Genomic DNA, 13,699 nt, shown 5'->3' on the forward strand with positions numbered 1-13,699 from the left:
ATGTTTACTTTTATAAATTATGGAAAAGGAATTATTGAATAGTATATCTGATTTGCTAATGAATGTGCAAAAGTCGAACGTCATGGTCTTTGAAAGAAATGTAACTATGACTGAATGTAAGATTGTAGTAAATGGAGATAGTTTGAAACAGGTCGAAGAATTTGTATATCTGGGTAGTATGTTACTATACTAGAGATGGAAATATGGACAAGGATATTGAAAGGAGGGTTAGTGCCGGTAACAGAGTTAATGGTGCCTTAAAGTCTGTCGTAGCAAATAAGTGTCTATCGCAAGAGGCTAAATTAGCAGTTCATAATGGAGTTCTGGTACCAACCCTAATGTATGGAAGCGAAGCATGGAGTTGGAAAAAAAGGGACGAAAGTAGACTGAATGCTGTTGAAATGCGATCCCTCAGGCGAATGTGCGGAAAAACAATGTATGATAGGTGCCCTAATGTCGAAATTAGAGCAGAATGCAAGGCTGAGTTAAGCATTATCGACAAAATTAAGAAAGGTCTTTTGCGATGGTTCGGTCATGTGGAGCGAATGAATGATGAAAGAACGGCTAAAAAGATTTATGATGCGAATGTGTCTGGTTGTAGAAGTCGAGGAAGGCCGAGAAAGACATGGCATGATCAAGTACAACAAATTCTTGAAAGTGGTCATGTGAAAAGTCGGAATAATCGACGTGCGTGCATGAGAAGATGTATGAATGTGAAGGAAGCAAAGGAAGTGTGCCAGGACAGAGTGGTGTGGCGTTCTATCCTCTCTGCCTACCCCTCTGGGGAAATGGCGTGATGGTTAGTTAGTTAGTTAGTTATATCTGTATGTTTTTTTTTTCAAATGTCTGAACTTTAGAATATTCCGTCTTTTGCTTGTGGTAACACGAAGTTACATCAATGCAGGCAAAGGAATTATTTATCTGTCTTTTAAGAGTTAATATTAGATGAGTTTTTATTCAATAAAATACACACATTATTACAATATAAAAAGAAAACAAAGTATTAAAACATATTTCGTCCCGATAAACTATTAAATAATAGTTTGTCATCGGGTGCTCAGACATTAGTTTTAATTAATAATCAAATAAAAGTGTCCAGACATAATTTTGTATACGTATAAAATAATGAAACATATATTATTTTGTTTTTGATGCTTTAAAAAATATTATTAAGAAGATAGAAAAGAAAAAAACTCAACAAAACCAGATAAAATGGTTTAAATTTTTTTCTTTTTAAAGTAAGAAAATCGAGTAAAATAATACAATTAAAATTATAGAATAGCCATTTACTTGAATATATTTTAAACATGAAAAAAATATATACACATATAAATAGTATGTGCTCATAAATGTAATCAAAACAAAATAAAAAATAAAACAAAGTAAATTGAAAATTTCAATTCATATATACAGAAAAAATAATAATATTAAGAAAATTAAAAGTACCTATTAAAATTAAGATCTAAAAAATTTAAATAAAATAAGAAAAAAATAAAAGAAAGGTTAAGAAAATAACAAAAATGTATTCAATGAGAGATAAAAAATGTTCTACATAAATAATAAATTAATATAGGAACGTTCTGTCTACTAACCACTTTCGTAATGAAAACATAATTTTATTTTTATTATGACATGTTTTCATGTCAAGTGGCAACATATTTATTTATTTATTCATATTTACGCCCAATGGGGATTTTTATGGACACATTTATACATAGAAAATTATTATAACAAAATTAGAAAGACTGTTTTATAGTAGACTTTGTGGGAGTGGAAGCGGGAGAGAGGTGTTTATAATTGAATTTGATTCAGTGATCATTTAAAAGAAGACAACTTGCTATCAAAGAAATCAAGACTAGTATGTTTGTTGGCAGACCTCAGAATTCTGGGCATAGGGGAATGAAAACCATAGTTAGTTCTATGGTTATCGGTATGAAAGAGTAAGTTTTGTCTGAGGTTTCTAGTTGGGATATTTAATTTTATTAACCTCAGTAGTTCAGGCGCATCAAAGAGTGAGTTGAGAATTTTAAATAGGACTATAAGGTCGGATTTATTTCGACGGTCTTGAAGAGAAGATTTATTCAAGGTAGTTTCTAACTCATTATACGTATATAGGTCTCTGGATAAGCCCAACCTCCAGCCTATCTTTCTTAAAAATCGATGTTGAACTGATTCAATATACATATTAAATATTTTTGAAACAATATAATCCAACGTAAGCTGTCCATATTTGTTTTTAAATTTTGGTACAACTAGGCCATCAACAGATGTAAATCTTGTTAGATAGTGTTCTAATTTATTTTTATATTTGCATACAGGGAGATAAAAAATGTTTTACATAAATAATAAATCAATATAGGAACGTTCTGTCTACTAACCACTTTCGTAATAAAACCATAATTAAAACGGGCTAAAGTGTGGCATTATTAAATAAATCATTTAACATAGATTTATTTGAAAATAATCTTAATAACGTGCGGCGTTTGCTTTCGAAATAACTCGTAGTATTTTTTTTCTTTTCTTTTAAATTTACATTTAATTACTATTCATTTTATGTTCGAGAATCTTTTTTAACTTACTGTGATGCTACTTGTGAAAACCTGTAATTGGCTTATTTGTTATTTGTTTTGTTATATAAATATGATATAATTATAGCTGTTGGTTATCCAAATAAATAAAAATAAAATAAAATAAAATAAAATAAAATTAAAAAATATAATAATCCCGATTAATAAATTTTAATTTATGTTCGATTGGAATCACTAAAGCGATCCAATCCAGAGAGTAGCCGTTGAGTCAAAAGCACCCGTCCGGTGTCCTGATTCTATTCCACCCACAGAACTGTATTTTTCATCCGCCCAGACATAACTACAAGCACTTAATAAAAACAAGGAAAACTTCTTAAAGATATTTATTTGTATAAAATTACAAGAACTTAAAATAAACGTAATTGTATAATATTATGTACACGTTAATTTTTAAAGGCAAGCATCTAAAATGTGCATAGTGTTTCTGTTTGTTTGCATATTATTATTAAAAAAGGTCCGAGGAAAACAATGAAAGAGCCTGAAGATCAATGGAGTTGTAATCAACAATATCAGGTACGCAGACGACACTGTTTGTTACGCTGGTGGATACCATTACCAATCTTCAGGAGCCGAACAACTGGGTCTAACAATTAATGTCGGTAAAACAAAATGGATAACATTCGGCCGACTTGACTATTCCGCATTTTCTCTCCAATTGACTCTCCCTTCCCGGTGATGAGTAGCCAGTACACATTGGATCTAATAACTTTTATATCTCCGTAAATATAGTTAATCCTGGGTTAAGATTTTCGGTATTCCTTCGTTGTACATTTATGTATCGATTGAAATAATTTATTATTAAATAATAAATACTTATTAGGTACAGAAAAAGTATTTTATCAGAAATTGGAAATAAATCATTTATATAATCAATAGCCCACCGATCTGTCAAGTTGTCGCAGCGATGAAGTAAAAAAAAAACAATATACAATTGTCTGAAACACACTTTATGTCTCACTCTCGATGCCATTGATACTCGCGAGTGACAGACAATTTCACGCCACAAAACGCACAGTTGCTCTCGGAGCTCCGCTAAGAGAGAACAGTTTACTAGTGCTGTGGCTGAGTAAAGTAAACTTTATTTTGGCATCATTAAACCCATTATTCAAATTTTGGTGAAGATTCTTAAGTTTATTTCTAGCACTATAATTATGCATCTAAGCTTAAAAACAAGAAAGCAATCAAATAAAATTCAAAGCTCTATCCTATACAGAATTTACGCAAGTTATCAATGCATAAGATTACAAATATTTATAAAGTAATGTATCTTTATAAAACTGTATATAATCCAATTGACAAATTGTTGTATACATTTCGTATCGAGTCCCTGTCCACAGAACCGGATCTAACGGGATCTATCTTATAAAACGTAAATTAATCTTCTTCGGGTTTCAATCCTCCGGATTGGTTTGCAGCAAAGCTCCGCAGCTTCTCTGCCACTCCAGTCTGTCCTGTATGACCTCCAGCTCATATCTTTGCATAAATCTTCGAGGCGTCCTTGGCGAGGGTATCCCCTGCAGTTTTTCCCCTCAGACATCTCTTCTATTACCTCATGTAAGAGACGTGACACACCATGTAACCAATCTATCTGCGTGTCTTTCGGAGATGGTCTTAAGCAGATGCCTTTTCGTCTCTTTCAGAGAGGCATCCTGTCTTACAGCCGTACATTAAGACACTCCTAAGGGAACTTGCATAATTTCTGGTCTACATAAATTGATACGAGCACATTATTCTCCCCTCCCTTGCAAGAAAATGTCCCTTGGCTGGGCTCTGCCTGTGAATGGAGCACTCAAATCAACCTTGGCAAATAAATGTTTGTCACAGGAGGCAAAATTAGACATTCAAAATGGAATCCTTGTGCCGTTTCAAATTGGAAAAACGAGGATGAAAGTAGGCTTAATGCTGTTGAAATGCGACCTCAGTGTAGTAAAACTATGCATGGGCGCACAAATGATCCCCGCATTTAAGGCCCACGAATTGCAAAGCCATTTTCTTCATGCGTCTAGTGTCTATTTAATTAAACATCATTGCTGATAGGAAACGTGTCTTTAAGTCTAATTCTAGAGTCTTTTTTTCTTCACAACTGTCTGTTAAATTTCTTCATGATATCAACCACTTGTTTAGCACTCGCAGTAGCGCAAGACCGGCTCGCAGACTTCCCAAGGTCCAGAGGAGTCAGAGATCTGGAAAAGATACAATTGTGATTAAAATACAAATAATAATATGCGAGTACTAGAGAGTAGATTGACGACGGACGTTATTGTCTATGCCTGCGATGACCTATTCACCTTAACTTAACAAACATCAACAGATGAAAGAATTGAAGGAATATAGATGTTCAAATATAGGCAGAATGGTGAATGTTACACAGTGTGTAAAGTGGCCACTTAAACCAGCCATTGACAGGTCATAAGCCCTGTAGATGCCTAGACTTCTATATTACCTTTTCTTAAATGTTCTTCATCTCTGTTGTAATATGTTAATATAAACAGCTCCCCAGGGAGTTGAATCCAGTCCTTGTCTACAAAAATTTTGACAAACTCAAAATATTGTTGTTAAATAAATCTATGTTTAATGATTTCAATAATACATTAAAATTATTAAAAGTTCGCCATAAATATGAATATAAATATAAATTTAGTACCGACAAACTGGTGAGTTAGTATTTATTATATTTACATAAAGAAATTATTATTTATTTTGTAAACGAATTGAGACTGTATTTATTAAATACATTTATAATTTATTTAGAATACATATAGGATATGTATTAAATAAACATGTTAGATTGTTCTTAGAATTTTGTCACGGAACCTAACCTTGTATCTTCCATATTTGTTACGCCGGTGTCTCTCGGAACGGAACCCTGGCTTTTAAAACCTGTACTTTGAAAAATACGGGAAAATACCTGTAGTTTCTGATGGAAGTGTCAGCTCCGTACTTGAGAAGGAGCAATATCAAATTGGGGGCACATTCCCCGCTGTCCACTGCAGTGTGGAGAGATGTGTTCCCTGAAGTTCCATCCTAGAAACATTCATAGAAAATGATTCACCAACAAGCTACAAAAAGTGGCTTGGTGGGATTTTAGTTTTAGTAAAAATATAACAAGTGAAATTTTTTTAAATTGTAAAAATGTATAATTATGCTATTAAATCAAATAAAAAAAAAATAAAAAAAAAAAAACCTTCAAAATGAAATGTGAAGAAGACGAAAGTGAGCACTTTCGAAACTCCTTTCTGTTCGAGTCCAATCAAGGTATATTTGGGCAGTGTATGGTGAAGACGCTATAAATTATTGACTAATTTGTTGTACAATAAGGAAGGAGAATACATTATTGAAAAATTTTTGTATTTCTCTTTTTTTCATTTGGAAAAAACTGGACACAACTTATGTTAAAACCTAATTATTTTAATTACCATCCGATTATTTTTTTACACTGCGTTGTATTAAACAAAGATAATACACAAAGCATTAAGTGTACAAACAATTATATCTAACCTCCTTGACCTATCTGCAACCTTATCCATTTTCATACTTTGCATTATGGCATTTGGAATAATGCATAGAAAAAATAGAAATTACGACTAGAATTAGAATAATTGGTTTATAAAACACACAACCGTCATTTATCGTCGTGAACGGTTAATGGTTCGTAGCACTTACAGAAGTTTGATTGATTGTTTGTTTGTAAAACCAGTTCTTAAAGTGGTTTTTCTTCGACAGTCATAGTACAATTACATATAATGCAACATACTAAAAAAAAAATTTAAAAAATCATTTATTTCATTTTATTCGGGATTTTTACAGCTATTACATACCAATGAGGCTGTAGTCTGGTAAAACGAACGCAAAATTAGCAAATCATACGATTTTGCCATTTTAAAACTTATGTTTTTTTTCAATTGCGCAATAATAAAAAAATAAAAACAAATAAATTAGATGAAAACAATAATGTTTAAAGGTATTTTAATTAAAAAATATAATTAAAAGTTTTATGTAACTAAAATATAATTACTTTTAGACCGACAGATTACGCCATTTCAAATTTAGACTAAACTTAGTTATCCGGGATCTCAATAAAGACTACGCATTGAACTAAAATTTGTCGTAATAATTTAAACATAAAAGTGGTCGCGGCCAAATTTGAATTTTTTATAGAATTTTTTTAGAAATATTATTTTTTTATAGAATTGTATTATCTTTTTTCGAAAAAAGAAGATAATTCTGGTTGTAATATTCAATTTAAAACAATATCTTGTTGACTTTTTTATGACCTTCAGACCAGCCCTAATCGTTTTCGGTTATCAACCAGAATTATCTTCTTTTTTCAAAAAAAGATAGTACAACTCTATAAAAAAAGGTTTCAACTAAAGTATTTCAATAAATTATTTTTTTTAAAGTATTACCGAAGGCATAATTTTAAGTAGAAGTAAAGGAAAATGTCACAAAAATGTATGTGATTTAAAATGCTTGTATTTCTTTTCAAAAATTAAAAATTAAAATTTGACCACGGCCACTTTCATGTTCAATTTATCATCTTCAAATTATAACAACAAATTTTAGTTCAATACTAGTCTTTATTGAGATCCCAGATACCTAAGTTTAGTCTAAATTTGAAATGGCGTAATCTGCCAGTCTAAAAGTAATTATATTTTAGTTACATAAAACTTTTAACCATATTTTTAAATTAAAATACCTTTAAAACTGATTGTTTTTATCTAATTTATTTGTTTTTATTTTTTTTTATTGCGCAATTGAAAAAAAAACATTAGTTTTAAAATGGCAAAATCGTATGATTTCCTAATTTTGCTTTCGTTTTACTAGACTACAGCCTTGTAGAAACATTAAAAAAACAGATTTGTTGGTTGGAATCAGTTTTGGCAATCCTCAAATTCAAACAAGGGAATTCGAGACAAAAATATATAATATTTCATCCGACCCTCTCCCCGGTATCATGCCTCCAAATTGTCTAAAAGAATCGTCTTCTATCATAATATTTTATCAGACTGAGGATTGACCACTGTATGGCGAATAAACATTTGTTTAAAATCAAGATGGTGGACCGTCCTCGGTGTGTGTGCAGGCTTGACGAGAAATGCATAGACCACGCGTTGTTTGGATGCCCCGTTCGGGATGCAACTTCCATGGTGGTTAAAAGTTCTCTGTTCGTTCTTGCTCGACTTAAGACTTGTAAGTTCGTTATCAGGTCTGTCCAAGATTTATTAAGCTTCCTGCGATGCAACCACTTCTCAAAAGCCTCTAGCCTGTTCATAGTGTTCACCTAACTTAGTATAAAAGCAATTGAACTAATATAAATCAATTTATAAGGATATTCTTTACCTTCATATTGGGATCTGCACCTCCGTGCTCTAAAAGCACGTGGCTCATGACAAGACAGGCGCATCCTAGGCCCCCCGACTGGGGCGTGTGTCGGTTGCAGGCGAGGTGAAGGGGATTGTAACCTGGAGAAGAAAAACAAATATTATAACACGTATGTAGCTCAATCACAAATAACTATCGACGTGCTAAAAACATGCTAAGTATTTGAGTTATCTCAATGAACATGCTTAAGTTATCGCAGTCATGAGTCGACGCGTGTGTAATCTCCGAGTCAACGCTTTTTGATTTTCCTCGTAAATAAATACAGTTCATTGGTGAAAAATCGTTTACTATAAAAAAGAATAAAATATTTTGCATTACAAAATAGTATGGAGCATCTAATACAAAAAAGTGAAAATTAAATTACAATTACTAAGGCGACTGCTTTTCTTGACATTTGGCTTGCCAACCGCTGGCTAAATGCAATAAATAGCGTGATAAATAATAAATAAATACATAAAAATAGCAGTTTTGGAATATTTTCCATATTTACACCCGTGAAAATTAAATATGTGATTGCGCAGCAGGATTATACGTTACGATTATAGGATTATATGCGAAACATAAATATTTTGACAATTAATATAATGTGTTCATGGATGTTGCATTGTGATCGCGAATATAATGCGCAGCTTACCATTATATTTGAACAACCATAATAATCTTTTACTGTAACTTTATTTACAGAAAAACAAATAAATAATTATTGTTTATTTTAAATCATTTCCACCGTTTGTATTTTTATCCTAATATAAATATTAATATTAATAAAGCGCGCCCAGCGCCTGCGGTGAGCCAAGAAACTAGCCGATTATTCCAGTTTATTTTTTCATACAAATAAGTATACTGTATTTTGAATGTCTTGCAGTGCAGGTTTTTTCTTCTAGATTAAACTTGCAGATTATGCAAATTATTTGAAGATTCTTGATTTGGAAAACAGGATTTCAAACATTATTTCTTAAAGACTATTTTTCTTTGAGATGATACTTTTGACATACGACTCGCAACACACGTGGCGCTCGACGCGGCCGTTTTTAGCATTATTCATTTCTAGAACAAATTGGCCAGTTGACATTTTAATCATTATGAGAATACCTAATATTGACTTAATTATAAACTTTTATGTAAGTTATGTGTTAAATTAATGGATAATATAGCTACACAATATAATATAACACGAATTTACAATGTTTCAGTTGATTCCATAGATTAGAGTTGCTGTATCACACAGAACCACATAAAAAAATGGCAATTTATAGTATAAATGACTTATATAGGCCACAATTAAGAGGGGATGACAAATTCAGGGGTCTCGCGGGGCATGGGGTAAGCGCGGGTGGCTGAAGGGATGTCAAAAGAGCATCATGGAATGCGAGAGTATGCAAACCTACTGCACTATGTAAGTATGTTGTAAGAGTAGGTTTGTAATATGCAAAAAAATGTATTGGGATTAAAGCGGGGGCTATATTATTAATATTTGTTTTTACATAGATGCGCCTATTCTAGTGTATTCATTAGTGTTTCCTTCACCTTTCAACAGAGCGACCGATTGACATAATTTTTTACATCGAGATATCCGGCACAATGAGAAGTAAAACAGAATACTTATTTTTCATCCAGAATTTTAAAAAAAGTATTATCAAGAATGAGCAACATTATTTGGAAATTAGTAGGCAGTGAGGTTCTATAATTGTGAGTAAAAGTGGAGGATCTTTGGACACAGTCCGATGTATTCAAATATGATTCTGCGCTCCTTCTGGACTATTCTAAATTCTATGGTCGTGACACTTTTCTAGCAGCGGTGTGATGAGTGAAAAAAATATACAAACCGTCAGCGTTATTTTGGTTGATGTCGAAGAGATTGTTGTCTTTGTTCAGGACAAGAAGAGTGGCCAGGGAAGAGGCGCAGACAACCCCCGAAGATAAAGCTCGATGTAGTATTCCGTTACCCAATATGTCAATCTGAAAATCAAAGGAGAAGGTTTTTTAATATGTGGATAAGTGCAGGAGATTGCCAAGGGAAAAAATAAACAATTGATAGTGAAAATATGTAATACAAATAAACAGGGATTTATTATGACATTAGGTTATCGTCATTCAGGCAAGTCACTAATTGTAAAAATAACAGTTTTGATTAACATATTACAACAGAGATGAAGAACATTTTAAAGAAGGCAATATAGATGTCTAGGCATCTACAAGGCTTATGACCTGTCATTGGCTGGTTTAAGTGGCCACTTCACAAACACACAAACTTACCTTTGAGCCGATAATCTTAGGGAGGCCAAAGAACCACCTAACTCGACTAGTAAAAGAAGCAATTGAAATTTACAAACATCACGACAACATAAACAGAGATGATGGGATGCGATTAAAAACATCCTGGTACCCAGTCATAAAGAAATCGCATAAAGACTGCGATGTAACACAGATTTGTGATACGATATAGATCCTAAGTATATAATGGTACACGTTAATCTAAACGACGACTAATCCCAAATACATAACGTCACACATAAACTACTACGACACGGTACAAATTCTAAGTACCTAACATAACACATATTTATACATAAATAACATCAACCCTGATGATGGAGGATGTAACGCGATCCGAAACGTCGGTAAAGAGTACGAACGACACACGGCATAATAACCCAGAAAAACTTATTGTGCATCTTAACGGAGGTGAAATTCTAAGAAGTTTATTCTTAATTCTATGACCACAACATTATAATAATTATTTCTAATATTTCCTTCCCTTGACGAACTCTTATGGCTAGCATTGTCCAGATTATAAACAAGCAAAAGTCACTTAATCAGATTTTAGCCAACTTGCCTCATTGAAAACGTACTACAATGGGAAGCTACTTTCATTTATTTTTTTTATATTCAGGAGGCAAGCGCAGCCAAGTCAACCGTATCGCTTCAGCTTGATGGCAGTTGCCACCGGAATTCGCTGCGTCTATTCTCTTATTGCTTTATTCAAGATTCTTCGGAGATATCTGTTCTCTAAACTCAGAGTTTTGCTATTTTGGGCCCTGGTGAGGTGCCACGATTCGCATCCATAGAGGAGAATAGGTGTAATGAAATATAATGGTGATTCAAAATACATATTTTTAAAATTCATTTATTTAACTTTTTGTACATAATATAAATTGTACGATTTCAGACTTATTACCAAATGGCAATTTCTTCCAACGAACCAGTAAAATAAAGGTGTCATTTTTATAAATTAACTCAATCAAAAATACATTTAAAAATTTACCTTATTGATGACAAAGTCCTTATCTGGTGGTAACAGTTTCATAGCTTTGACACAGCACTCCGCCAAATAGTTTGCGAGCAGAGGAGTCTTCGGGCATGTCAGAATCGCTCTGTCGAGCACCGTGTGACCTGTGAAATTATAAAATCATCAGCTTCGCTCTTCTCGGGAGAGAACACTTTTCATTCCTCCACATAACACATCATTTTTTAGATATTCCTTTTCTCAGCATGGCATATTTTATGATATAAAGAGAAAAGCAAGGAGAAAGTCCAGAGAAGAGCAATTAAAATGGTAGTTTCTCTAAGGAATAAATCATACGAGGACCGCATAAGGGAGCTCGGGTTAAGTTCCCTGGGAGCGCAGGCAGCGTGGTGACTTGATCTTAACTGAGCAATGTAATGTGCCCAAGTTGAAATCAATGTTCACGATGAATGAAAACCGCCATCTCAGAGGTCATTAATTTAAAGTCAACACTACCTCCTTCTCATCCATCCCCGGGAAGACTTCTTGACAAACCGAGTCGTGGAGAAATGGAATGGCCCAGTGCAGTTCAGTGAATGTTAACTAGATGCACACGGCAATGTATAATGTTTAATAACCGTGTACACTTGATATACACGCATCAGCTTAATGGCTTCTAATGTATTTAATAATTAATACTGATTAATTTACAAATTAATACAAATTAATAATTAATAATAATAATAATAAAGGCACTTCAAGTGGCCGTAATCTATAATAATAATACTCTAGAATTGATTGATTGCGTCTGTCCCTCATACTCGAGCAAAGGAATTTTAGCACAGGTCATAAGCCCTGTAAATGCCTAGACGTCCATAATCCCTTATTGAAGGTATTCTCCAGCCCTGTTGTAATTTGTTAATTATTCTTTTGTTTTTCTTTATAATTAATTCTTGTAAATGAGAGATGGTTCTTATTACATTTAGATTACTCCAACAACAAAAGTGAGGCTTAAAGGGACAACACTTCTAGGTGATCGAGATTCTAATGAACCGAGGCACAAAGAGCCAAAAAGTATAATGGCATGTAACAGTCAACGAGTTTTAAAAATTCATGTAATTTAAAACAATAAATTTGGAAAAGTGCAAAACTACTTCTGGGGATAAGACTGACCAGACATGAGATGAATTAAAGGAAAGGGGAAGGTTTAGATTGGCACCCAAACCCATTCCTCGTCAAGCTCGCACTCACACCGAGGACTGTCCACCATCTTGATTTTAAACAAATGTTTATTCGCAATACAGTGGCCAATCCTCAGTCTGATAATTTTGCAGACGATTCTTTTAGACAATTTGTAGGCATGATACCCGGGAGAGGGTCGGACGAAATTTTGTATGTTCTTGTATCGAATTTCCTTGTTTGAATTTGAGGTTTGCCAAAACTGATTCCAACCAACAAAACTGTATTTTTTGATCTGACTGAGTTGATCCTAATTTTGTATGTTGAAATTCAAGGAGAGACTTTTTTTAAATTTTTTTATTTATTTATAAATCATATAACACAAAGTATTTTACAAGTATAATACGTTGAATTACATTCCCAGGAGTTACAACAACTCAATTCGGGATATAAATAATATTAGCATTTAGAAAATAACACATATTAAGACAACAAAGAAACAAAGCAAGTTTAGCACCTTTATAACTAAATATACAACAATATATACGCCTAAAACCTTTTCTTACACAAGTAGAATAAATATATATAAAAAAACGTTTTTAAGAATAAAAAAAGTAGTGAATCCACTAAGGGAGATAAGGTCATTAACATCACATGCTATGCAGATGATGCTGCCATAGTGATGATGAGAACATATCCACTTACGTTGAGCAAGGCTCGCTCACTTCGTCACTTCATCAGCCATTTAATTTCTCGAGAGTCCACGGTGTGACGGAACCCGAGCCATCATTACCTCCCTTCCGCCATTCATGAGATCGAGGAGGTCTTCTTTGATAGAGCATACAATATGGTTGTCGGAGAATCTGGACGGGTTTCCAGAGATCAATTGAATCGAGCTAAGGGAGTCCAAAAATAAAATGACTTTTTGACAAACCAGATTTTTACATAACTTTAAGAGCTTCATTTATAGCATAACACTCAGCAGTCAATACTGAAGGAAGTAGGAATTGATGTGAATGGACAATTGAGGGATAACTTCAGAACAGAAACTGAAGTCAGATTTGGGGTTTTTGGAAACGCCAAGTCGGCAAATTGCCTGCTAGTTATTATTGACATAAAAAATCTCGCGTTTTCCATTTACCGTTTCCATATGTTTTGAAGAACTTGTACATGGTGGACGCCTTCATGAGCAGTCTCTCGCATACCGTGTACATCAATGGCAATCTTGGCAACTGCATTCCCGCTGTATCCTCCCATCTCGACAGCAAACAGTCCAGCAACCTGAAGATAGAAAAATCTATATCTATTTCTTTATTTTACCGGT

The 13,699-nt window shown here is 33.3% G+C and overlaps 1 protein-coding gene across 1 annotated transcript in view; it reads right to left on the reverse strand.

Annotated features, from left to right (window-relative positions):
- Positions 1-2,898: 2,898 nt before the first annotated feature.
- Positions 2,899-13,699, reverse strand: part of LOC148276236 (uncharacterized) — a 51,029-nt gene continuing 40,228 nt past the window's right edge. Inside the window, exons 4-9 of the mRNA XM_088234551.1 lie at positions 13,517-13,656; positions 11,236-11,363; positions 9,797-9,929; positions 7,929-8,050; positions 5,497-5,612; positions 2,899-4,771 (exon numbers count right to left, since the gene is read on the reverse strand). Coding sequence (XP_088090677.1) covers positions 4,666-4,771; positions 5,497-5,612; positions 7,929-8,050; positions 9,797-9,929; positions 11,236-11,363; positions 13,517-13,656 — 745 coding nt within the window. The 3' untranslated portion in view covers positions 2,899-4,665. The remainder of the gene's footprint in view (positions 4,772-5,496; positions 5,613-7,928; positions 8,051-9,796; positions 9,930-11,235; positions 11,364-13,516; positions 13,657-13,699) is intronic.

Source organism: Micrasema longulum, unplaced genomic scaffold (assembly GCF_059751315.1).
Source record: "Micrasema longulum isolate JH-2025_06_02 unplaced genomic scaffold, ASM5975131v1 h1tg001257l, whole genome shotgun sequence".
Taxonomy (NCBI): Eukaryota; Metazoa; Arthropoda; class Insecta; order Trichoptera; family Brachycentridae; genus Micrasema; species Micrasema longulum.